Source organism: Schistocerca cancellata, chromosome 11 (genome assembly GCF_023864275.1).
Source record: "Schistocerca cancellata isolate TAMUIC-IGC-003103 chromosome 11, iqSchCanc2.1, whole genome shotgun sequence".
In the NCBI taxonomy this organism is placed as follows: domain Eukaryota; kingdom Metazoa; phylum Arthropoda; class Insecta; order Orthoptera; family Acrididae; genus Schistocerca; species Schistocerca cancellata.
The window spans coordinates 84,629,351-84,656,883 of record NC_064636.1 but is presented as its reverse complement, the minus strand read 5'-3'; the positions used below and the strand labels follow the sequence as shown (position 1 = coordinate 84,656,883).

At 42.4% G+C, this 27,533-nt stretch overlaps 1 protein-coding gene across 1 annotated transcript; it reads right to left on the bottom strand.

The window, feature by feature from the left end:
- Positions 1-3,486: 3,486 nt before the first annotated feature.
- LOC126108239 (ankyrin homolog) lies at positions 3,487-21,609 on the bottom strand. Its single transcript, XM_049913469.1, has 2 exons — positions 20,978-21,609; positions 3,487-3,967 (listed from the first exon to the last, which is right to left on the bottom strand). The coding sequence occupies exons 1-2, from the start codon at positions 21,607-21,609 to the stop codon at positions 3,487-3,489; spliced, it is 1,113 nt and encodes a 370-aa protein (XP_049769426.1).
- Between the last annotated feature and the right edge of the window lie 5,924 nt (positions 21,610-27,533).

Below are 27,533 nucleotides of genomic sequence, written 5' to 3'. Positions count from 1 at the left end.
ATGTATGTCTGATAAATGACTAAATGACAGACACTAGTCGTACAGCTGTATCGAGGTACTGAAGTATGAAACGGCATAATTATTGTTTTGGTGGTTATATTAACATGGAATAGCTGTAAAAGATTTATACTACCTTTCGGCACATCTATAATTATTATTACTGTGGCAGCTGTAACTTCATTAAGACAATGCTACAAGGACTGAAATTTTTTGCATGTGCCTTCGTGTATCTCCAATTTTATTTCTGTGTCTGGCAATTGTTTCAGCTGTATTTCTGTAATCGAGGTGGATGTTTGGCATTGCCAAAAAGGAAAGGATGTAGAATGAACTATCTGTAAATTCTACAGTCAAATTTGCTGGATTTCGGACAGATTTATGTTGTACTCTCTGTATTCATTTTTTTGCATTGGAAATGATATATATCTCGTGTGAAATGTTCCATTTTGTGGCCTAAACGAGTGAGGTGGTGCAATGGTTAGCACATTGGACTCACATTCGGGAGGACGACGGTTCAAATCCGCGTTCAGCCATCTTGATTTAGGTTTTCCGTGATTTGCCTAAATCGCTTCAAGCAAATCCCAGGATGGTACCTTCGAAAAGGCATGGCTGACTTCCTTCCCCATCCTTCCATAATCTGATGGGACTGATGACAAAGCTGTATGGTCTCCTCCCTCAAATCAAGCAACCAACCTAACTGCCTACACGACTGCACAGCATTCCAATATCAGTTGTACAGTTCCTCATGCTGTAGTTCTGCATTGTGCCGGCTGGGACACAGGGGGCACTATTGGCTGTGGTGCTGTCCAGCAGAGCTCCTGCATGGTGGCTACTGTGGCAGTCCCTGCAGGTGCTCTGCTGAAAAGATGCCAGGATGAGAGAAATCACTGAAGATCAATAGAAGGTGAAGTGTAAAGTGACAATTTGCTGTCGCATCCTGCAGTATCAGAGCTAAGATACACGTTATCTGCCAGCACATTTCATATCAGCAGCATTACAGCTCTCTGGGAACCACTCAATTGGAATGTCAACTGATAACCCGATTCCAGATGATAAGCGCATAATTCATTGTGAATATTACTACTAATGTCAGATTATAATACTAGACAAGTAGTACTGCACCATGTTTGCTGCGGATGTACAAGTAAATGCAGTCTGAAATCAGTGTGGAAAATTCTATCCCTAGAGATCATTCCTCATTAATCTGGGTGTGGTGCGATAATCAGTGGTTTCACGTACACAAAATGATCAAAAGTATCCGGACACCACCAAAAACAGATGTTTTCATATTAAGTACATTGTGCTGCCACCTACTGCCAGGTACTCCATATCAGGGACCTCAGTAGTCATTAGACATCGTAAGAGAGCAGAATGGGGGAAGAACTCACGGACTTCGAATGTGGTCAGGTGACTGGGTGTCACTTGTGTCATACGTTTGTACGCGAGATTCTCACAATCATGAACATCCCTAGATCCACTGTTTCCTATGTGATAGTGAAGTGGAAACTTGAAGGGACACGTACAGCACAAAGGTGTACAGGTCGACCTCGTCTGTTGACTGACAGCGACCGCCGACAGTTGAAGAGGGTCGTAATGTGCAATAGGCAGACATCTACCCAGACCATCACACAGGAATTACAAACAGCATCAGGATCCACTGCAAGTACTATGACAGTTAGGCATGAGATGAGAAATCTTGGATTTTATGGTCGAGCGGCTGGTCATAAACCACCCATTACGCCGGTAAATGCCAAACGACGATTCACTTGGTGTAAGGAGCGTAAAAACTGGACGACTGAACAGTGTAAAAACGTTGTGTGGCGTGACGAATCGCGGTACACAATGTGGCGATCCGATGGCAGGGTGTGGGTGTGGGTGTGTAGTGCCAACAGTAAAATTAGGAGTCGGTGGTGTTATGGTGTGATGGTATTTTTCATGGAGGGGGCTTGCAGCCCTTGTTTTGCGTGGCACTATTTACAGTATAGGCCCATTCATGTTTTAAGCACCTTCTTGCTTCCCACTGTTGAAGATCAATTCGGGGATGGAGATTGCATCTTTCAACACGATCAAGCACCCATTCATAATGCACGGCCTGGCATAATCCATGGTCTGGCCTGCACAGAGTCCTGACCTCAATCCTACAGAACACCTTCGGGATGTTTTGGAACGCCGACTTCATGCCAGGCCTCACCGACCGACATCGATACCTCTCCTCTGTGCAGCACTACGTGAAGAATGGGCTGCCATTCCCCAAGAAACCTTCCAGCAGCTGATTGAAGTATGCCTGCGAGAATGGAAGCTGTTGTCAAGGCTAAGGGTGGGACAACACCATACTGAATTCCAGTGTTACCGATGTAGGGCGCCACGAACTTGTAAGTCATTTTCAGCCAGGTGTCCGGATACTTTTGATCACATATTGTAGCAGGATATAAGCCAGCCTGATATACATGCTGTTTCAGAAAGGTCTCTACAACTTTGAAAATTCATATTAATTCATAGTACCTACAGAGGTGATTGTAGTGTCAATTGGTAGGGAAATACATCGAGTTTTGTCTCTCGTAGCTCGCTAGTGTCGAATCGCACTGTACGGAGCAGTAGAGGCAGTTGCGTTAAAGATGGCTGCCTTTGTTGGACCAGAGAGTGTTAGCTGTGTGTTTTGGTTTGAATAATCGAAGTCGGCGAGCGTTATTTCCTCGACCATTATTTCCTTTTCATGTCCGCAAAAGATCCTCCTAGTAAGTCTACAAGATGGTGCAACACCCCACAACCTGGCTGATGTCCGGAATTTTCCCAGTGACCGCCTTCCAAGTCAATGGATTGGTCGCGATTCGCCAAATGCATGGCCCACCACGTCCCCCAGACCTCATACCACTCGACATTTTTGTGGGGATTCATGAAGGTTATCGTGTTTGTACTACCTGTGCTGGCTTCTCTACCTGGACTTGGAGCAAAAATTTAGGCCGCCACTGATCAAGTTACACCTGCAATGCAACAGCGAGTTTGGGAAGAAATTGACTTCCAAAGGGATGTTAGTTTAAGGTTAAGAAAACTTAATGTGTTCTCCTACAAAGTAACACTAAACTCTGCTCTGCATCTTCTTTCAATAAATTTATATGAGTTTTTTAAAGTTGTAAACCCCTTTTTGAAACAGCCTGTACTTTTCAGTTACCACATACCATGCAGTAGTTATCTTCATTTGCAGTGAAGTATTTATTTTTCAGTACTTGTTGACGTCTGCAAAGCTTAGCCTAGAAATGCATTTGAGTTTTTTTCTTATGAACAGAGGTAGTGTCTTGTATTCTCAATTCGTTTTCCAGAACCTCAGTTCTCACACAATGCTAATACAGTACCTTCATGTACTACTTAAATGTGGATGTAAATGAGTGACCGGAGAATTAATTTTTTACATTCTTTATTGAAAAATTATACAAAATAAATGTAGAGATGTGTTTAAATGTTACACCAAAAGAATTTTTTGGACTGCATGCTTCATGATAGCATATCTGCAAGCTGCTGCGCTCTGTTTTGCATGGCTAGGTCCGGAGGTAAGTGTCCGTAATCATCCCAGGGCCCTCTGTCGACCCCCACATCGAGCAGCACAGCCGCCACCTCTGCGTGGCCCTGCCTCGCTGCATAGTGCAACGGTGTCAACCGGTACTTGTCCTTGGCGTCGGGGTCACCAGAGGAGACGGCCAGTAGCCGCACCACAGCTGCGTGGCCGCGGTGTGCAGCCCAGTGCATGGGTGTGTTCCCCCTGCTGTCTCTGCTTTCGACGTCTGCCCCACCCTCCACCAGACACCTCACCACATTCTCGTGTCCCCTCACTGCCGCCCAGTGCAGGGCAGTCCACATGTCCTCGTCCCTCGCCTCCAAATTCGCACCTGCCGCCAGAAGCGCCCTCAGCTCCTCCACTGCCCCCTCCTTAGCTGCCTCGATCAGCCTCCTGCCACACTCCTTTCCAGGAAGACGTCTGCAACAAACAGAAATATTCCCAGAGTTTACTACAAAAACACTCACCTAATGAAGAAACCCATTACACACAAACTCGAACAGTTCTGAATGCAGATATAATCAACTTAGACAGTAGAAAAGAGTGTCCAACACCGTTTATATTAAGGTACAGAGATTCTGTTCTACCCTACGATCAAAGTCTTCATCCCTTTTCCATTAAAAATTCCCTTGTTCAGTCTCTCAAGAAACTGTGCTTCTCCTTGTTATCTGGAAGTCAGTTTATTCGACCTTAAAGTGCTATTGCTAACCAGTCGTTGACCTCTACTGAAACAGATGCTTCATACTACAGATACTAGTTATCTGTGTGTGCAGCAATCCTCCTAAAACTATTGTCGGTAACACGCCAAACAAATCACCTCTCCATGTATTTAAACATTTTCCTTAGAAGGAGCCAAAAGATTTCAGTCCAGTTATTGCCAAATTTCGTAACATAGCCTCCCCATAGCAATAGAAAAAGTTTCTCCTTCACACAAAACATGAATTTGTCGAAACATTAGGAAAAACACCAACACACACACGAAAACAAACACACACACACACACACACACACACGAAAACAAACACACACACACACACACACACACGAAAACAAACACACACACACACACAAGCACACACGAAAACAAACACACACACACACACAAGCACACACGAAAACAAACACACACACACACACACACACACACACACACACACACACACACAAGCGCGCGCGTGCGCGAAAACAAACAAACGCACACACGAAAACAAACAAACGCACACACGAAAACAAACAAACGCACACACGAAAACAAACAAACGCACACACGAAAACAAACAAACGCACACACGAAAACAAACAAACGCACACACGAAAACAAACAAAACTCAAACCTGTAATTAAATTCTTGTGTGCACCACATGTCTGCTGGGTACTGCAAAACTTGCGGTCTCAGACTAAATTTATGCTTCATGCACTTTGCTAGATTATCATTATATATCTAATCTTCCTCTAAGCAGACATCAGCTTTGTGAACACAACGTCTACCTCATACCACTGATGCAAGTACTGAGAAATCCATAGCATCACTTTCGTATTACAAGATCACTATAATCACTCTAGCACATAACAGCTATTTTCTGATACCGCAGACTGTGACTTGCATGCGCTATTACATAAAACATGGCAATATTTCTACAAACATCAAGTGGACAGGAACAATGTACTTTTTTTATTCTGTCAATGAAGTTATTACAGCTAATCAACCTAATATTCGCTTCCAGATACTTTATTTTCGAGAAATGTTAAATGGACACAGATAGTGGTGCTACTCTGCCAACTGAAAATAGATCTCTGCAAAGATGTGTCATATACTCAAGATGAATCTCAACTTTCTGAAGATTTACATTTTACATTCCCTATCCTTTTCTATGCAATGACGAGATTGAAAACGTGAATTATTAACGACTATACACAGTTTTATGACCTGGACGTTGTTCTGATCGCCAGAGTGCTTTACTAGGTGTGGCCATGGTGGAGGTTGTGCCCCATTGGCTGTTTCTGGTGTGTACACTGGCTCACGTGAAACCAGTCTGATTTAGGGTACTAGCAATTAGCCCCGGATCTATGACATTTCGGAACTGGGGCAAAAGCTTGAAACTTTATAGTTGCCATCGCCCCCATCCCACCAAGCGTTTGAGACGGGGCGTCAAACATTAAAAAATCAATTTTTAAAAAATATGTTCATTTTGTAGCGCACACCTTTCTGAAGAGCTTTTATATATCAAACACATATGTTCGAGGAAATGTAAAATATGTTATTTGGTTTCAAGTATGCCAAAGTGTAATGCCACGCCTCTTCACACAGCATTCTTCTATCGCACGTCACTGTATTCACTCAGCGGAGTTCAGACGTGTATATTTTATAATGAAATCCATCAGACATCTATTCAGGACAGTGGAAATTAAAATGTCGTATGGAGCCTCTCCAGCTCCCTGTCGGCAGGTTTGATGTCGTGCCCTCCTTAAAAAACTCAAAAGTAACACTGGATGAGGTTATCTGTAACCGGGAGAATACGAACTCTTCAGAGAAATTTGCACTCTTTGTTACCTATTATCTAACAACTCTCTGTTTTGTGTGACAAAAATAAATACGGGAAATGTAAAACCAGTAAAGACGAGAGACAAGCAAGACAGTACACATTTTTTCAATCTGTAGGTCCCAACACCTTTTACTCTCTCTCATCTTGCTGCAGCTTTACACGGCATGCTTTCCTTTCTACGAAAGGATCTATTACCTCATCAAATTTCGGCAAAGGTTTGCTATGTGGTAAATCAAAATGTCGTTATCTAATACTAAAAAAGCTGTTGATATGAATAGTACGAAAGACTGATATTGTTTCTCGATATGAGTACATATATTTTGGCACTGTATGCTAGATAAAACGAAACAGACATTTCAAATATTGCAGCAATTGTAATACACGCCAAATACGTGAGACTGGTTTGGCACAAATAGTAATTTTTGTACAACTAATTTACATAAATAACTCATTTACATAAATATCATGACAGAATATAGTTCACAAAGTACCAATATTGTTGTTGTTGTCGTCCTCTTCAGTTCTGAGACTGGTTTGATACAGCTCTCCATGCTACTCTATCCTGTGCAAGCTTCTTCACCTCCCAGTACCTACTGCAATCTACATCCAAATCTACTTAGTGTATTCATCTCTCTGTCTCCTACCATTTATACCCTCCACACTGCCCTCCGATACTAAATTGGTGATCCCTTGATGCCTCAGAAGGTGTCCTAATAGATCCCTTCTTCTCGTCAAGTTGTGCCACAAACTCCTCTTCTCCCAATTCTATTCAATACTTCCTCATTAGTTATGTGATCTACCCATCTAATCTTCAGCATTCTTCTGTAGCACTGCATTTCGAAAGCTTCTATTCTCTTCCTTTCCAAACTATTTATCGTCCATGTTTCACTTCCATCATGGCTACACTCCATACAAATACTTTCAGAAAACACTTCCTGGCACTTAAATCTATACTCAATGTTAATAAATTTCTCTTTTTCAAAAAAGCTTTCCTTGCCATTGCCAGCCTACATTTTACATCCTCTGTACTTCGACCATCATCAGTTATTTTGCTCCCCAAATAGCAAAACTCATCTACTACTTTAAGTGTCATCTCCTAATCTAGTTCCTCAACATGACCTGATTTGATTCAACTATATTCCATTATAATAGTTTTGGTTTTGTTGATGTTCGTCTTATATCCTCCTTTCAAGACATTGTTCCAAAATACTAAATGCCTAATAGGACTACTACAGGCAAAAAGTTTTAAGTTAGGAAACAGTTTCACATTTCGTTCAAACGCTCCTGTTTCTCAAGCATGAGATCGAAAAGTAGTTGTACCGAATTTTTACATTAATTTTGAATCGTTATATTCTTCCATATAATGTGTGTGATGTCCCCATTTCTTCCCCTTTCTCGTTCTGACAAACAATCTTGTCAGTAATTCGATAACTATTGCTACCACCATCAAAACGTATTCTCCGGTGAACTTCACCAATCCTGCCAGAATCACCAGTTCAGTTATCCTACGTTTATTCTCCAGTTAGGTGTTATTACGTGTTCGTACAACGAGTTTTCCGCACTATTTCGAGAACAGAACTTAAGCGGACGCTAACCGGGGACTCTTCAAGCGGCCCTTAGTGGTGTAGCGACCTGGTAAAAATTTTCTTACAAAATTTCATTTTCTTGGGAACACTGAGGATTAATATGTAACCTTTCTTACTTGTAATTCCCATTAGTCGTTCATCTCCACTCCGGTAGTCTGAATTTATGGATTTTGCAAGTAATTACAACAAAGCCGATCATTCGTAAGTCAGTCACCCACATAAACCGCGACTGGCATTTAACCGTTCGGGTTTATCCGGCTCAGCTCGTGTAGCACCGTCCACTTTTGTATGCGGGACAGTTTTCTTAGTTCTGTATGCGACTGGGATTCCCCTGGCAGAGAATCATGTACACTATGCACGCATTCAAAAATCAACTTATTATTCGTTCAGTAATCAACTTAGAATGTGTTCGAAAACCAACAGCGATATGTTTTAAAATCATACAAATAATCGATAGACCAACATGAGCTGGCTGCCAGGTGGTTTGTGAAACAAGGCTTTCTTTTCTTCAAAATTATGAATTTGGCGCCCTATGAAATTGCCGCCTGGGGCAGATTCTCTGGCTTGCCCACCCTTTCCCCCTAGGTCTGGGCCTGCTGACTATGATGGTATTTCATTGTAGACCACAGAAAGCAGACCAGTGTGAAAGTCCAGTTGAAACAGCATAGAACTGTGAGTGAGTCAGTCCCTAACATGTGGAATCAGAAGCTTTGGTATGCTTCACCTACGTCTACATGTATACCTTGCAAATCAGTGTGGAGCGCATGGCAGAGGGTACATCCCAGTATACCATTTATGGTTTTTCCCGTTTACTTCACGTTTGGAGTTTGAAAAGTCATTTTTAAGTGTGTGTGTGTGTGTGTGTGTGTGTGTGTGTGTGTATGTGTGTGTGTGTGTGTGTGTGTGTGGTGATTAATCTTTCCTTCAAGATCCCTACTGCAGTGGTACACAAGAGACTGGAGTATATTCTCAGTATTATAGTATAAAGCCGGATCTATAAACTCTGTAAGTAGGTTTGCTCAGGAAAGAGACAAACTATCCTCAGCAGTCTGCCAATTTAGTTTCACACTTCCCCATAGATGAAACAGACCTGTGACCTTTCATGCTACCGTGCTCTGTATACATTCAACACCTCCCGTTAGCCGTATTAGTATGGGTCCTGCATACTTGAGCCATATTGTAGGATGGGCTACGCAAGTGATTGCAAGGAATCGCCTTTGTAGACTGATTTCATTTCCCTAGTGTTCTACCAATAAATCTAAGTCTACCACCCACTAGACCCATGACTGAGCCTACGTTATTACAGTTCATACCCCCCTACACAGTGCTACTACCACGTCTGTGACTCACTCATATTATATTCATAGATACAGAGATTTTTGTGTGTCAGCTCGCCTGCTTAGATGGGTGGTACTGTGCTTACCTCCCATTTAAGTAGGCCCGGGTTGGATTCTTGGCCGGGTTGGAGATTTTCTCCACTCGTGGACTGGCTGTTCTGTTATCATTTCATACTCATCACCGGTGCGCAAGTCGCCCAATGTCGCGTCGAATGAAATAAGACTTGCACTTGGCGGCCGAAATTCCCTTGAGGGGGTAAACTGGCCAACGATGCCATACGCCATTTTCTTTTTGTGTGTCATAATGATATTGTACAGTAACAGCAATGGCAGCGATCAGTCAAATTTAATTATGATAACTTACCACATACTCTCATCACTGAAGTGCATTTTCTGGGGCCTACTCTGCTAATTACTAACTACTAATTAAAATTAGCAGCTCATTCTCGCCACACCAGTCGGTGTGCGAGCCCCCCCCCCCCCCCCCCCCCCACTGCTCCATTCCAACAGATTTTCAGGATGGTGCAGGTACCGGAAGTTTACTTTCTCTACACTGGGACATCCATATGAGCTGTTCAGTGCCTCAGTGTTTTGGGCTGTTCGTAGAGTTGGAGGTATACTTGGCAAAGGCCTGGAGACGGAGGAGAATACTTGTTGGATTGCATCATGGCCAGACAGATTCTGAAATCAGATACTGAATTGTGAGGAATATATGGGAGGAGATGTAGACTCTGATGACATTTTTATTGTGATAATGAGTGAACTGAAGCTTAAGGAAACCGTCAAGAGGATTCAGTTTGCAAATGAATGGGACTCTACAGTAGTGAGGAGTAAAACGCGAATCGGAAGTTCAATGAAACTTAAGATAATGCGACAACGAATACCGAAACTAGAAATTCAATCGAACAAGAGTGGACTTCTCTAAAAGGAGAAATCACAGGAGATGGCAGGTACAAGAAAAGGAACTGAAAAAATGCTGGCGAATGTGAAGTCCACTGAAATTGATCGACAAAATAAGAAAATATAACAATATTCACGAAAAGACAAGAAAACAGTGGTATAACCCGCTAAGGAATGAAATCTATAGGTAGGTCACGACAAATAAAGCCAACTAGATGATAGAAAAATTAGATGAAATCGAAAAATAAGTAGGAAGGGCAGTTTCAGCACAAAGCAAATTCGAAACAACCTTTTGTTAAATTAAAAGTGAGGTTTTCAACAAACTAATAATAGAAAGGAATTCCATTAGTATACGCAGAGAAGAGAAAGGATGGATGGAGATAGTACACTGGACACCTCTATGAGGGGGGAGAAACTATTGGATGACATGATAGACAGAGAAATGGAAGACGAATAGGAAACATAACTTTCAGAAAAATATCATCCAGACGCTCCAGAAGCGACATGTTTGGCACAATGAGCTAAACAGCTCATGTATAGGAATTACTGACAACAATATACAGAAGAATGGACAAGAAAGCTAAAAATCTAGTAGAGGATAACGAGTTTGGGTTTAGGAAAGGTAAAACACCCAGAGAGGTAGATACGACATGGAGACAAGAGTTAAAAAGCAAGGAACCTTCATTTTATTTGTCGACATTTAAAAAGCCTTTGAGAATGTAAAATGGTGCAACAAATATGACATTCTCAAAAAAAAACCTAATTATAAGATATATGGAAAGTCAGGCAGTATACAATATTGTATGCTCTATAATCAACAAGGAAAAATAAGAACGGAAGAAAGAAGTACCGTGATTAAAAAAGTGCAGGACAGGGATGCAGTGGTTCTTCCCAGTTGTTTAAGGTGTACATCAAAGATCGATGGTGGAACAGAAGAAAGTTCCAGGAATGGAATTGTAATCCTAAGGGAAAGGTTTCCGCTGATACGATTCGCTGATGCCATTGCTGTGTAGCACAAAAGAGCGAAAGAATTATAAGAGCTGTTAAGTGGAATGAACACTTTAATGAGCACAGGATTAGGATTTATAAACGAAAGGAAAAGTGAAGTATTGGCAGTAGGAGAAATAACATTGGTGGCAAATTTAACATTAAAATTAGGGGCCACAAAGTAGACGAATTGAGGGGATCCTACTACACTGGAAGCAAACAGACATAAGAGACGAAGCGAAGTTGCTACAAACAGTAATGTAGCACAGGAAAATAGGGCATTCATCGAAAAACAAGGCCTCTAAGTCTTAATTTGGGGAAGAAATATCTGAGAATGTTCGTTTGGAACACAGTATTGTATGAAAATGAATCACGAATTGTGGGGAAAACATGGAAAGAAGAGAATGAGTGCATTCAAAATGGGGTGCTATAGAAGGACTTTGAAAATTAGGTGAATTCGTAAGAGAGGAACTGTAAGTTCTCTGCAGAATAGCTGAGAACAGCAATATGTGGAAAACAGTGACATGAAAAAGGAATAGGATGGTAGGACTTGTGCAAAGACATCAGCGAATAACTTGCACTGTACTACAGAAAGCTGTAAAGGATAATAAACAGGGGAAGACAGATTGGAATTGTATGGTACTTCAGGGAGCTGTGGAGGGTAAAAACAACAGGGAAGGACGGAGATTTCAATGGAATGAAGGAAACACAATAGGGAGAGAGAGATTGCAATGGAATGGTACGACAGGGAGATGTTAACGAGAACAACAAGATAGAGATTGGAATACATGCGACAAATAACTAAGGACGGTGGGTACAAATCACACGCTACAGTAAAGAGACTGAACACTCACCGTCCCAGAAATTCAGGAGGGGAATTCGCCAGTCTAAATCTGTTGCTGAAACAGCCAGAAACATCATCTACAGTGGGTGGAGAATCTGGTATGCATACTGTGTGTCGTTGCTGAGACTGGTTGCTACGCCAAACGACGCCAGTGCGACGGGGGTGATCCACACCCTGAGATGGCGAGGTGGAAAAGGCTTCTGATTTTATTCCTGAGCAGTGCATTTCTTGTTACTAGCGGAAATATAACGCGGAATTCTAGCACGCTTGCTCCTCTCTCATTCCCGCGACCCCATATTGTTTCGTTACTCTGTGTTCAAACTTTCCCTTACTACAGCATTCCAATACCGCGTGATTATTATATATTCATCGCTTTTTATATACGAAGTTAGCTGTTCATTGTTGTCATATACTCGTCCTGTCACTAAACTTTCCGCACGTGATGCTGCATTATTGTTGACATCGGTTTGGAGATTGTGATGACAAATCACTGGACTATTCACAATAACTCACTGTTTGCCCTATCTTCCTATTCATACCTAACCTTTCATGATACAACTCTCTCATCCTGTTCATATATTCCGTTATTCGTCTTTCACTTCACTGAGCACGACTAAATCTAGTGTGGCCAATTACATTTACTTTTTCGATCTTCTACCATCCCTACGACATAATGGTGGTGGTGGTGGTGGTGGTGGTGTGTTTGTGTGATGAAGAATGTTTGCAATTTATGATACTGTGGAGTGTAAGCTGTTTTCTGAGCTTCCTATTAATGTTCATACAGGCGGCGTGAATGCTGAATTCTAAGAGGAATTGATGTTAAGCATACAACAAAAAAGCATTGTATTAATGTATGATGTAAAATTGTGCTTATACTGGAACAGTTAAATATTTTATTTTTATTATTATTGAAATTTTACGCATCTGTAGCATTTTAAAAGGAAATCAATTTAAGTTTGGGAGAGCAGGGTGTGAAGAATGCACCAAAAGGGTGTGAAGTATTGGGCAGAGAATGATCTTATGTCATCTGTAACAACAAGAATCTGATGTACATCATTAAGTAGAGAAGAGGTGGGAAAAAAATCAGCCACCGAGTTTCAAACCAAAGGTTTATTTAGCCCTTGATCCAGGTTTTGATACTTCTAAAATATCTTCTTCAGAAGGAGTCGGTCCTATAAACGTATACAAACGGTTACAATCTATTTTTACGTATCTAACAAAATATTTGTAAGGTAAGTGTACTCAATAGTTACACCACAGGGTGGTAAATTACATTAGCTGAAGCTGAGCGGCTATTGCCTAATACATAATTGATGTGAAAACGAGAAACATCACATACCATGGCTTAAGGACAGCAGCCAGAATAAATTCAGCGTATGTCAGAATAAATGCACAAATGTATTGGCCCATTGGCAAAGGCTCTTGTCTATATAAAATTATAACGTGAGTCCAAAGGATAAAATATTTGGTAACCTAGGTATTCAGCATGTCAGAGAAAGGTCAACTGTTCACAAGTACAGGCTCAATCGATGAGGAAAATTTGGGATGCGGAGGGTGCTAAATACATGTGCGTAAGAAGTACGCCTGGACTGCGTTCAGTAACAGCATTTTACATTAAAGTAAGAATGAAAATTTCCACTACCAGGCTACTAACAAGCAATAAATTTACAGATATACATCACGCATAAAATCTCTAACACATTTGCTGACACAGTAATACTGTATGAAAATTCAGCGTGCAAAAGAGAGTTCAGAGAGTTCAATTTACAAAGCACGACTGATACAAATACATGGGTAAGGATCTAAGACAACGTCACTAAAAAGAGAAACTTGCGCTTAACACTACGGAAGCTTAAGCAATAAGGAAAAATTGGAATACAGCAGGCGGTATATACTGCGTCTTGCTGGTAGCAATTAACGTAATTTTACATTAAAGCAAAATGACATTCTCTTATAGAAGACTAGTGATAAGCAATACTCTTAGAGGTATGCATTAAATACAAAATTATCTGTGAAACATGTATGCAGCAGAGTGAGACTGCACGTAAATGTAATGTGTAGAAGATAAGAATTCTATTAGAAAAAATTGCTTCTGTTTCGGAAAAGTGGAGGAAAGAATAAAATGGATAAAGGTACAACATAAAAAAATGAGAATCTTCTGCTTAACTGTACTAATTCAGTTTTTCTTTTCGGAATGCCAACTGTAGGAACATGTGATGAAAAAGCCATGAAAAACGAAACCCAGTGATATGAAATGTCAGTAGCTCAACAATAGAGAAAAAAATATTTTGAAGAAAACGGCACACATTCGCCGATGTTAGCGGAGATCGGTAAACACGTCTTGCGTGTCCGCGAGCGGTATTTTAAAGCCAGCAAGGGAGTGCTCACTCGCGTATTACAACTGATAGTTCAAAATGTTACCGTCTCTCTAACAGGATGTTTATAAATTTGAAGTTGTTCTAGTAAATCTAATTTTCAGTCTTATTTTCTTACGTAAAATTACGGTTTCTTCTAATCACCTTGGAGAATGGTGCAAGGTGGCTATTTTTTGATGGCGTTATTGAATGTGTGAATATTCGTAAAGGAAAATGTTGTATTTGAAGAAATATGCTCAGAGAAGTACACTACTGGCCATTAAAATTGCTACACCACGAAGATGACGCGCTACAGACGCGAAATTTAACCGACAGGAAGATGATACTGTGACATGCAAATGATTAGCTTTTCAGAGCATTCACACAAGGTTGGCGCCGGTGGCGACACCTACAACGTGCTAACATGAGGAAAGTTTCCAACCGATTTCTCATACACAAACAACAGTTTAACGGCGTTGCCTGGTGAAACGTTGTCGTGACGCCTCGTAAAAGGAGGAGAAATGCGTACCATCACGTTTCCGACTTTGATAAAAATCGGATTGTAGCCTATCGCGATTGCGGTTTATCGTATCGCGACATTGCTGCTCGCGTTGGTCTAGACCCAATGACTGTTAGTAGAATATGGAATCGGTGGGTTCAGGAGGGTAATACGGAACGCCGTGGTGGGTCCCAACGGCCACGTAGCACTAGAAGTCAAGATGACAGGCATATCATCCCCATGGCTGTAACGGATCGTGCAGCCACGTCTCGATCCCTGAGTCAACATACGGGGACGTTAGCAAGACAAGAACCATCTGCACGAACAGTTCGACGACGTTTGCAGCAGCATGGACTATCAGCTCGGAGACAATGGCTGCGGTTACCCTTGACGCTGCATCACAGACAGGAGCGCCTGCGATGGTGTACTCAACGACGAACCTGGGGGCACGAATGGCAAAACGTCATTTTTTCGGATGAATCCAGGTTCTGTTTACAGCATCATGATGGTCGCATCTGTGTTTGGCGACATCGCGGTGAACGCACATTGGAAGGGTGTATTCGTCATCGCTATAGTGGCGTATCACCCGGCGTGATGGTATGGGGTGCCATTGGTTACACGTCTCGGTCACCTCTTGTTCGCATTGACGGCACTTTGAACAGTGGACGTTACATTTCAGATGTGTTACGACCCGTGGCTCTACCCTTCATTCGATTCCTGCGAAACCCTACATTTCAGCAGGATAATACACGACCGCATGTTGCGGGTTCTGTACGGGCCTTTCTCGATACAGAAAATGTTCGACTGCTGCCCTGGCCAGCACATTCTCCAGATTTCTCACCAACTGAAAATCGTCTGGTCAATGGTGGCCGTTCAACTGTCTCGACACAATACGCCAGCCACTACTCTTGATGAACTGTGGTATCGTGTGGAAGCTGCATGGGCAGCTGTACCTGTACACGCCATCCAAACTCTGTTTGATTCAATGCTCAGGCGTATCAAGGCCGTTATTACGGCCAGAGGTGGTTGTTCTGGGTACTGATTTCGCAGGATCTATGCACCCAAATTGCGTGAAAATGCAATCACATGTCAGTTGTAGTATAATATATTTGTCCAATGAATACCCGTTTAACATCTGCATTTATTCTTGGTGTAGCAATTTTAATGGCCAGTAGTGTAGTTGTTAGGCAACGGTATCTGTGTCTGCGATGGCAGCACAGTGGAGTCGTAGAATCTTTGAAAGTCAGTAGTGGATAGCTGCGGGGTTCGTCGAGTGTGCAGTGTAATGCATGGACACGCTTTTGGACCTGTGTGAATTGGAGATATATTACGAGGAGGAATGATGACTCAGAACAAAGGCTGGATAGCATACGGACATAAAAAAAATGTTTTGAAACGAAGAACAAGGTATTATTTGATGAGATAAAAGGTTTATTCTTATTTTTCGAGGCTTGAGTTGTTGGTACACTTCCCCATCGTCACAGTCTAGTTTTTGATAATTATTTTATTGATTGATCTTCTGACTTAATTTACGGTACCATGGAAGATAGTAAATGAATTTTCATATTAGAGGTTATAACTGGTTTCTTTGACAGGTTCTCTCCTAACTGAAATATCTGTACTTAAAGGTTAAGTCATATACAGTTAAGGCTCACAGGCCATTTGACCATCTTCTTCTGTGCGGATGCACAAACAGTGCCCGAAATCTTACGGGAATCGGCAACAAGCCGCGAGTAATGAGTATAATGGGCAGGGGCACTATGAATATAGTGCGGGACGATAAGTTGGGAATGTGGGTCTCACGGGAGGCGTGCCAGAGATAAGTCCCTGCAGTCGCACTGTCCTCTGTGTCTTCGATGGCTCAGACGGATAGAGCGTCTGCCATGTAAGCAGGGGATCCCGGGTTCGAGTCCCTCTGGGAAACACATTTTAAACTGTACCCGTTGACATATCAACGCCTCTATGGAGCAAGGGGCATTCATTTCATTGTTAAATCATGTGTTTCATTGGCTCACTCTGTCAAGATTATCAACCCAATTTCCCTGTGCCAACTATAGTTAGTTTTAAGCAGGATTTTTTCAGTTGTTGCTGAGTCTTGCTGTGTTGCTGTTTACGCCAGTACTTCATTTTGCAGGTGAGATTCATAATATGTGATTGTTTCGTTTCCTTTGCGTAATGTAGGTTCTGTCAGTTTCTTTATTTTACCAAAGCCGTGTGTCAGTGGAGAAATTTTCGTGTGTTTCAGGTTGCAGTGTTATACAGGTCGACATTACTTTTTTTTATACAGTTTCGTTTTTTTTCTTGAACACTTCACACTGATCAAGTCTACTGAGCGTGACTTCTATTGGTTTGCTTATTTATTTGCTTATGAATAAGATCCGTTTTCAGAAACACAGCATTCTCTTCAGTTTCGTGCAAGTGAAGTGGCTTTGATTTAACGGCACATTTAGGCTGCCAGTTCACATTCGCAGGTTTGTATTTACAATAAAACACACACACACACACACACACACACACACACACACACACACACACGTTTCCTAAGAAAATAAACACATACAAATGTTGTTGTTGTTGTTGTGGTCTTCAGTCCTGAGACTGGTTTGATGCAGCTCTCCATGCTACTCTATCCTGTGCAAGCTTCTTCATCTCCCCGTACCTACTGCAACCTACATCTTTCTGAATCTGCTTACTGTATTCATCTCTTTGTCTCCCCCTACAATTTTTACCCTCCACTCTGCCCTCCAATACTAAATTGGTGATCCCTTGATGCCTCAGAACATGTCCTACCAACCGATCCCTTCTTCTGGTCAAGTTGTGCCACAAACTTCTCTTCTCCCCAATCCTATTCAAAACTTCCTCATTAGTTATGTGATCTACCCATCTAATCTTCAGCATTCTTCTGTAGCACCACATTTCAAAAGCTTCTATTCTCTTCTTGTCCAAACTATTTACCGTCCATGTTTCACTTCCATACATGGCTACACTCCATACAAATACTTTCAGAAATGACTTCCTGACACTTAAATCTATACTCGATGTTAACAAATTTCTCTTCTTCAGAAACGCTTTCCTTGCCATTGCCAGCCTACATTTTATATCCTCTCTACTTCGACCATCATCAGTTATTTTGCTCCCCAAATAGCAAAACTCCTTTACTACTTTAAGTGTCTCATTTCCTAATCTAATTCCCTCAGCATCACCCTACTTAATTCGACTACATTCCATTATACTTGTTTTGCTTTTGTTGATGTTCATCTTATATCCTCCTTTCAAGACCCTGTCCATTCCTTTCTACTGCTCTTCCAAGTCCTTTGCTGTCTCTGACAGAATTACAATGTCATCAGCGAACCTCAAAGTTTTTATTTCTTCTCCATGGATTTTAATACCTACTTCGAAATTTTCTTTTGTTTCCTTTACTGCTTGCTCAATATACAGATTGAATAACATCGGGGAGAGGCTACAACCCTGTCTTACTCCCTTCCCAACCACTGCTTCCCTTTCATGTCCCTCGACTCTTATATAACTGCCATCTGGTTTCTGTACAAATTGTAAATAGCCTTTCGCTCCCTGTATTTTACCCCTGCCACCTTTAGAATTTGAAAGAGAGTATTCCAGCCAACATTGTCAAAAGCTTTCTCTAAGTCTACAAATGCTAGAAACGTAGGTTTGTCTTTCCTTAATCTTTCTTCTAAGATAAGTCGTAAGGTCAGTATTGCCTCACGTGTTCCAGTATTTCTACGGAATCCAAACTGATCTTCCCCGAGGTCGACTTCTACTAGTTTTTCCATTCGTCTGTAAAGAATTCGAGTTAGTATTTTGCAACTGTGGCTTATTAAACTGATTGTTCGGTAATTTTCACATCTGTCAACACCTGCTTTCTTTGGGATTGGAATTATTATATTCTTCTTGAAGTCTGAGGGTATTTCGCCTGTTTCATACATCTTGCTCACCAGATGGTAGAGTTTTGTCAGGACTGGCTCTCCCAAGGCCGTCAGTAGTTCCAATGGAATGTTGTCTACTCCGGGGGCCTTGTTTCGACTTAGGTCTTTCAGTGCTCTGTCAAACTCTTCACGCAGTATCGTATCTCCCATTTCATCTTCATCTACATCCTCTTCCATTTCCATAATATTGTCCTGAAGTACATCGCCCTTGTATAGACCCTCTATATATTCCTTCCACCTTTCTGCTTTCCCCTCTTTGCTTAGAACTGGGTTTCCATCTGAGCTCTTTATGTTTATACAAGTGGTTCTCTTATCTCCAAAAGTCTCTTTAATTTTCCTGTAGGCAGTATCTATCTTCCCCCTAGTGAGATAAGCCTCTACATCCTTACATTTGTCCTCTAGCCCTGTCTGCTTAGCCATTTTGCACTTCCTGTCGATCTCATTTTTGAGACGTTTGTATTCCTTTTTGCCTGCTTCATTTACTGCATTTTTATATTTTCTCCTTTCATCAATTAAATTCAATATTTTTTCTGTTACCCAAGAATTTCTACTAGCCCTCGTCTTTTTACCTACTTGGTCCTCTGCTGCCTTCAATACTTCATCCCTCAAAGCTACCCATTGTTCTTCTACTGTATTTCTTTCCCCCATTCCTGTCAATTGTTCCCTTATGCTCTCTCTGAAACTCTGTACAACCTCTGGTTCTTTCAGTTTATCCAGGTCCCATCTCCTTAAATTCCCACCTTTTTGCAGTTTCTTCAGTTTTAATCTACAGGTCATAACCGATAGAGTCCACATCTGCCCCTGGAAATGTCTTACAATTTAGAACCTGGTTCCTAAATCTCTGTCTTACCATTATATAATCTATCTGATACCTTTTAGTATCTCCAGGGTTCTTCCATGTATACAACCTTCTATCATGATTCTTAAACCAAGTGTTAGCCATGATTAAGTTGTGCTCTGTGCAAAATTCTACCAGGCGGCTTCCTCTTTCATTTCTTAGCCCCAATCCAGATTCACCTATTATGTTTCCTTCTCTCCCTTTTCCTACACTTGAATTCCAGTCACCCATGACTATTAAATTTTCGTCTCCCTTCACTATCTGAATAATTTCTTTTATTTCATCATACATTTCTTCAATTTCTTCGTCATCTGCAGAGCTAGTTGGCATATAAACTTGTACTAGTGTAGTAGGTGTGGGCTTCGTATCTATCTTGGTCACAATAATGCGTTCACTATGCTGTTTGTAGTAGCTTACCCGCACTCCTATTTTCCTATTCATTATTAAACCTACTCCTGCACTGCCCCTATTCGATTTTGTGTTTATAACGCTGTAGTCACCTGACCAGAAGTCTTGTTCCTCCTGCCACCGAACTTCACTAATTCCCACTATAACTTTAACCTATCCATTTCCCTTTTTAAATTTTCTAACCTACCTGCCCGATTAAGGGATCTGACATTCCACACTCCGATCCGTAGAATGCCAGTTTTCTTTCTCCTGATAACGACGTCCTCTTGAGTAGTCCCCGCCCGGAGATCCAAATGGGGGACTATTTTACCTCCGGAATATTTTACCCAAGAGGACGCCATCATCATTTAATCATACAGTAAAGCTGCATGCCCTCGGGAAAGATTACGGCCGTAGTTTCCCCTTGCTTTCAGCCATTCGCAGTACCAGCACAGCAAGGCCGTTTTGGTTATTGTTACAAGGCCAGATCAGTCAATCAACTAGACTGTTGCCCTTGCAACTACTGAAAAGGCTGCTGCCCCTCTTCAGGAACCACACGTTTGTCTGGCCTCTGAGCAGATACCCATCCGTTGTGGTTGTACCTACGGTACGGCTATCTGTATCGCTGAGGCACACAAGCCTCCCCACCAACGGCAAGGTCCATGGTTCATGGGGGGGTCATACAAATGTAGGAGTGGGAAAAACAGGTGAGGATACTATGCTGTCATAATGAGATTTTCACTTTGCAGCGGAGTGTGTGCTGATACGAAACTTCCTGGTAGATTAAAACTGTGTGCAGGCAAGTGCTCTACCAACTGAGCTACGCAAGCACGACTCACACCCCATCCTCACAGCTTTACTTCTGCCAGTATCTCGTCTCCTACCTTCCATACAGAAGCTCTCCTGCGAACCTTGCTGAACTAGCACTCCTGAAAGAAAGGATCTCATTCCGTAAACATACCCCAGGCTGTGGCTAAACTGTATCTTCGCAATATCCTTTCTTCCAGGAGTGCTAGTTCTGCAAGGTTCACAGGAAAGCCTCTGTAAAGTTTGGAAGGTACGAGACGAGGTACTGGCAGAAGTAAAGCTCTGAGGACGGGGCGTGAGTCGTGCTCGGGTAGCTCAGTCGGTAGAGCACTTGCCCGAGTTTGAGTCTCGGTCCGGCACACAGTTTTAATCTGCCAGGAAGTTTCATGTTACGCCGTGCTTACCTGTATTCTGTCGACGGCTCACCGAGCAGCTGACTCACTTCGACCACTTCGTCAGGGTGGTTGAGGACTGCATCGGCCCAGCCCTGTGTGGCTAACACCTGGAAGTTGGCCTTGATGAAGGCGACAGCGGCCTCTGTGAGGCTGAGACACGAGTGCCCGACTGCCAGCACCGCCGTGGCTGCCGCGTTCTCCACTGTCAGCTGAGCGGCCAGCTCCCGCTCACAGTCTCCCTTCAGCCCCGGGACACAGTAGGTGTCCGCAGCTGCCAGTAGGGCGGCCGTACTGGACAGCCGGGGGGCCCGGAGGGAATACACGTAGGCCGGCAGCTCCTGGAGTGCTGGACCCTCCACGCCGTGGACCGTGACCTCTCCGCCGCTGGCCTCCAGTGTGTCGTGCTGGAACGTGGCGGCGAACACGGGGCTCCCGCCTGCCTGGAGACGCGTGTCGCCCGCCACCAGCGTCACGTCCTCACTGTCCCCCCTGCCTGCGGCCGCAGCCTCCTGCATCTCTTCACTGTCCCCCCTGCCTGCGGCCGCAGCCTCCTGCATCTCTTCACTGTCCCCCCTGCCTGCGGCCGCAGCCGCCTGCATCTCTTCACTGTCCCCCCTGCCTGCGGCCGCAGCCTCCTGCATCTCTTCACTGTCCCCCCTGCCTGCGGCCGCAGCCTCCTGCATCTCTTCACTGTCCCCCCTGCCTGCGGCCGCAGCCTCCTGCATCTCTTCACTGTCCCCCCTGCCTGCGGCCGCAGCCTCCTGCATCTCTTCGGCAGCTGCCATTGTGGACGGTTCTGAAACAAAATTAGAATCATATTACTACTGCCAGCTGCCGACGGGCGTTGATATATGTCGACGGGGACAGGTGAAAATGTGTGCCCCGACCGGGACTCGAACTTGGGATTTCCAAGTAAGTGCCCCTCTTGATAAGTATGGAGGTGTGATTACACATGTCAATCACATCTCGATTACGGGCAGCATGGGGTTCACGCCTGAGCCTCAGGACGTGCGCTAGCAGCGCATGTCGGCTGTTTCAAGTGTCAACGTCGCGTCTCAGTATCTCGGGATGTAATGGGAATATTGCGATGCAAACAACGCCACTGTGTATGTGCTTTGTCATGCTATGGATTGCTGAAGAAAAAAATATAGGAGGTCCATTTAAAAAAACATATGTTTTGTGTTAAAAAACACAATGCTTTCGTTTTAGAATGTTTCCAAATATGTACATTCATGGGCCCCAGCCCTACAGTGATACCGGTGTAAGTCGTTTTCCAATAGCTGTTATTGTTCCAGAGATATTTTGGGTGGACAAGATAGCTGGGACATCCTGCATACGAGGTGTGGCTAGAAAAAAACCGGACTAATACTGGTGAAACAATAAAACGAATGCAATAAGGCTGAAAGTCGCGTGGCCTGTCACGTGACTCTCGCTCCGCCTACTGCTCGAGTTTCATCTGCCTCCTGCTCTCAGTCTGCCCATGGCGTCTGTTTTAAGTAGTTGACGTTTTGTCTGTGCGTCGGAAAATGTTGAGTGTACAGAAAGAACAGCGTATTAACATCAAATTTTGGTTCAAACTAGGAAAATCTGCAAGTGAAACGTTTGTAATGTTACAGCAAGTGTACGGCGATGATTGTTTATCGCGAACACAAGTGTTTGAGTGATTTAAACGATTTAAAGATGGCCGCGAAGACACCAGTGATGACACTCGCACTGGCAGATCATTGTCAGCAAAAACTGATGCAAACATTGAAAAAATCGGTAAACTTGTTCGACAAGATCGCCGTTTAACAATCAGAGCAGTGTCTGAGTTAACAGGTGTTGACAAGGAAAGTGTTAGGCAGATTCTTCATGAAAGTTTCAACATGAACAAAGTGTGTTCAAAAATGGTTCCAAAGTGTCTCACAATTGAACAGAAGGAACGCCGAAGAATGATTTGTTCTGACATCCTGGAAAACATTGAAAGTGATCCCACCTTCTTACAAAATGTTAATACTTGCGATGAATCGTGGTTTTTTACTTACGATCCCGAAACTAAACGCCAATCGATGCATTGGAAAACTCCTGGTTCTCCACGACAAAAAAAAAGCACGAATGTCAAAATCGAAATTCAAGGCAATGATGATTTTTTTTGACATCAAAGGGATTGTGCACATTGATTGGGTACCAGAGGGACAAACAGTGAATCAGCATTACTACATTAGCGTCCTGGCTACCCTACGTGAGCGAGTACGGAGAAAACGGAACGATTTGTGGAGAAAAAAGTCATGGACCCTTCACCAAGACAATGCCCCAGCTCACAGTGCGTTGTCAGTGAAGACGTTTTTGGCAAAACACAACATTCCCATCTTAGATCATCCACCCTACTCACCTGATTTGGCCCCCTGTGACTTTTTTCTTTTCCCTAAAGTCAAGTCAGCTTTGAAAGGAACTAGATTTGAGACTGTTGAAGCAGTAAAAGAAAAAGCGACGGAAGTAATGTATGGACTTAGCGAAAATGATCTGCAGCATTGCTATGAACACTGGAAAATTCGTATGGAGCGGTGTAGAGACCGAGGAGGAGAGTACATTGAAGGAGATAACATGAAATTGTAAATAATTGTAAATAAATGTTTTTCCAGCATCAGTCCGGTTTTTTTCTAGCCGCACCTCGTATATACAGGGTGAGTCACCTAACGTTACCGCTGGATATATTTCGTAAACCAAATCAAATACTGACGAACCGATTCCATAGACCGAACGTGAGGAGAGGGGCTAGTGTAATTGTTTAATACAAACCATACAAAAGTGCACGGAAGTATGTTTTTTAACACAAACCTATGTTTTTTTAAATGGAACCCCGTTAGTTTTGTTAGCACATCTGAACATATAAACAAATACGTAATCCGTGCCGTGGTGGTTGTTCTGGGTAGTGATTTCTCAGGATCTATGCACCCAAAATCCGTGAAAATGTAATCACATGTCAGTTCTAATACAATATATTTGCCCAATGAATACCCGTTTATCATCTGTATTTCTTCTTGGTGCAGCAATTTTAATGGCCAGTAGTGTAGTAACAAAGTCGCACAAATGAGTTAAAAACGTTTAATTACCTTTGTGACTTGTTGAATGATTAAATCTGCAACACTGCTTGTAATAAAAGGCAAAAAAGTTCCTCAATGGCTAAGTGCAAATAATCGTAGGTAAACTTCAAAGTACATAGCAAATGCAATTTACGATAATTGTCTCTTCATTTCTAAGAGTTCACTAAACGATGTTCCCTGTCTAGGCCAGCCCTGGGCGATGATCTATAACCAAGTGGGTGAGACCTGCTATTCTGAGTAGGCTAGGCTTCTGTCCCTTGTCTGGTCATTGGCGGATTGTACTCGGGCGGCAATTGGCAGAGGCGAAGTCGATATCTGCATCCTCATCGTCGCCCGTGGCGGTGGTGGAATTCGCGCAAATGGAGAGTCTCTACGGCACTGGCTGCGGGTCGCATCTTCGCGCCTGTGGTGCTTTGGCCCTGGCTGTGTATTGTTCGGACGACACAGCACTTCTGACATCTGTTGATCTTACGGCGGGTCTGTTGTATCTGCACTGTAAGCCCACATTGTACGTACATATTAACATTCCGAATATGTGGCTCAATGGTTCCTCACTAAAATGTGGGATCGAAGACGGTGTACTTTTGGCCTATATGGTTGTCAGCACATCAATTGTATTCTAGTCAAGTGACCTTGTTGGTAGATCGTACTATCTGAACCCGCAAATGGCAGTTTGTGTCTGGAGTTGGTTGCTTCCTGTGCAGGAATCAGCTTTCCTGTGCAGTGTCGACTTGAACTCTGTGGAATCTGTACTTAGAAGAAAAGAAAATTACCGGGAAAAGTTAGCCACAAAGGAATTAGGGCCATCCAGACCAGATCCGTTGTATGAGAGAATGACGCAATCAAATAACCATCACTACAAACGAATATTTAACAAAGAATTGTGTAAGTTGGGTGTAATTTAAGAATGCCTCAATTTCAACCCGGAAGTTTATTCAGGGACTAATACATGTATTAGGGATGTTTTACGTTTGACAAAATAAAAAATGCACAGAAATTCCCACTTACACAAAAATACGAAATGAAGAGTAGTGAAAGCTTAAACATTATTTAGTTCTTCCCACAAATTGCATTTAATTATGTACAAAACAACAAAATTCCACAAAAACTTACCTTTCTTTTTTCGGACAAGCTATGCATATTATTATTAATATCGCCGGAATCGCCGGCTGAAGTTGAATACGTATGTTGATAAGCGTAACTGCTATGCAGCAGATGCTGTTGAATTGACGCTTTCATATTCATCTGAATTTAAAAATTTGTGAACACCCAGAATGTATACCTACTAAACGCTACTGACAATACCGAACTTTTTTTTTTTTTTTTTTGCAGGATATGTCAACAGAAGGAGTAGAGAGACTATTTCTATAAACTGTAGCTATAGTGCAGTGTCACATGACCACAAAGGTTTCCAAAATGGGCATCTAGCACAATGAAACAAGCCCAGAAGGGTCTATAGCGTTGTGTCACCGAAAGATTTACCTTCCTTATTATTCAATATATTTAGGAAAACGATATTTTACTACTGTAATCTAAATTAGTCTGCTCTTAACAACTAGTCTATGTTGCAGTGCGGGATTTGATAGGCACAGCCAACCGACCTACTGCTGCCGAAGTTTGGGGTTCGACACCTGGAAATGTTACCTCAGGCCAACTGCTCCAGTCCGTCTGCAACTCCTTCCCAGCTCACCTGTCGTATGCCAAGCGTGCGTACGACGAAATGTTGGTCCAGTTATAGAGAATGTGCCCTCCACCAACTAACATACGTTTTATCATTTTGGACCTCCTCTCACACTACCACTGCTCTGGAGATGATACTGCAAAGAGGAAAGTTTTCACTTGTATTAAGATCTCATGCTGTGCTAAGGTATTCTCGGTTAGTGTAGGAACACAAAGAACGCCGACAGTGCGTGTGCGTGTGCGTGTGTGCGTGTGTGCGTGTGTGTCACTTTGACGCACACGGCGCTTGCCACAGAGAATGCTGGTCTGCCCGCCAGCCACACCGTAGCAGAGACGGTACCAGCGGAACGCCGTCCAAGCTCAGTTTTGTCTGAAGTTTCTCCTCACACGACCTTAAAGAAACTACTCAGGAAAAGAAATGATTCTCTGATATCTTACAGATGTACTCGTCAGCTACACGACGAACTTCCTACGGTTTCACTAATGTTGGTAGTTATTGTGATATTTAAGGGGGGTAGGACGTCAAACGGGCCGACTTGGAGCACGAGAGGCATCACAGGACATTTTAATTTCCACTGTCTATACTTTTACAAGTAAATTCATAAGACTTTGTCAGCATCACCAAGGAGGATTCAGGATTCGCACTCATTACAGTGGAAGTTCGAAAACATAACGAAATAATTTTTTTACATGTGAAATTTCATCATTTTTTACACTTACTAATGGCTACATTTGTTGCTATAGGTACACTTTCCTTCATAAGTTAGAGAGATTCTTCGATGAATTTTTCATATCATACATACCATACTTACAGGCGTATGAAACTATAGAATTTATTAAATTTATGAAAGAACGAATGAGCTGTTGTATTTTAAACATAATGTTTAGAAAAAAACACAAATTTTATAGTTGATTACCTCATTTTTTACCACAGTTTTTAATAGATTCGGAAAATTCTAGAGTTTCATACACCTTTAAGTATGGTTTGCATGCTGTGCAAAATTCATCGAAGAATCTCTCTTACTTATGAAGAAAAGTGTACCTATAGCAACAAATGCTGCCATTAGTAAGTGAAAAAATGATGAAATTTCACATGTAAAAAAATTATTTCGTTATGTTTTCGAACTTACACTGCTAAGAGTGTGAATTCTGAATCCTTCCTGGTCATGCTGACAAAGTTTTATGAATTTATTTGTAAAAGCATAGACAGTGGAAATTAAAATGTCCTGTGGTGCCTCTCCTGCTCGAAGTCGGCCCGTTTGACGTCCTAACCCCCTTAATGAGCACTTAGCTCACTGCACGAAATTTCAATAGTGTGCAAAGAAAAACAGAATCTTTGAATTTGCATTTGGTGCATGTTGCACCATACATTATTGCAACGAAAAAAACCTGCCAAATTTAAAAGAACGCAAAATCCCCAAGAGTGGCAAAGTTTTACAGAAGTTCGAAATATAGCGCATACTTCAATGCGAGATGCTTTTAATAATTTCCACAACGAAATTATTTCTCGAAATCTGGCAGAAAACACAAAGACATTCATGTCATACATAAAGACGCAAGACGCAATCAATACTTTCACTGCGTGATAACAACGGTGAAGTCACTGATGACAGTGCCACTAAAGCAGAGTTATTAAACAGGGTTTTTCGAAACTCCTTCATCAAAGAAGACGAAGTAAATATTCCTGAATTCCAATCAAGAACAACTGTCAAGATGAGAAACATAGAAGTAGATATCCTCGGTGTAACGAAGCAGCTTAAATCACTTAATAAAGGCAAGGCTTCCGGTCCAGATTGTATACC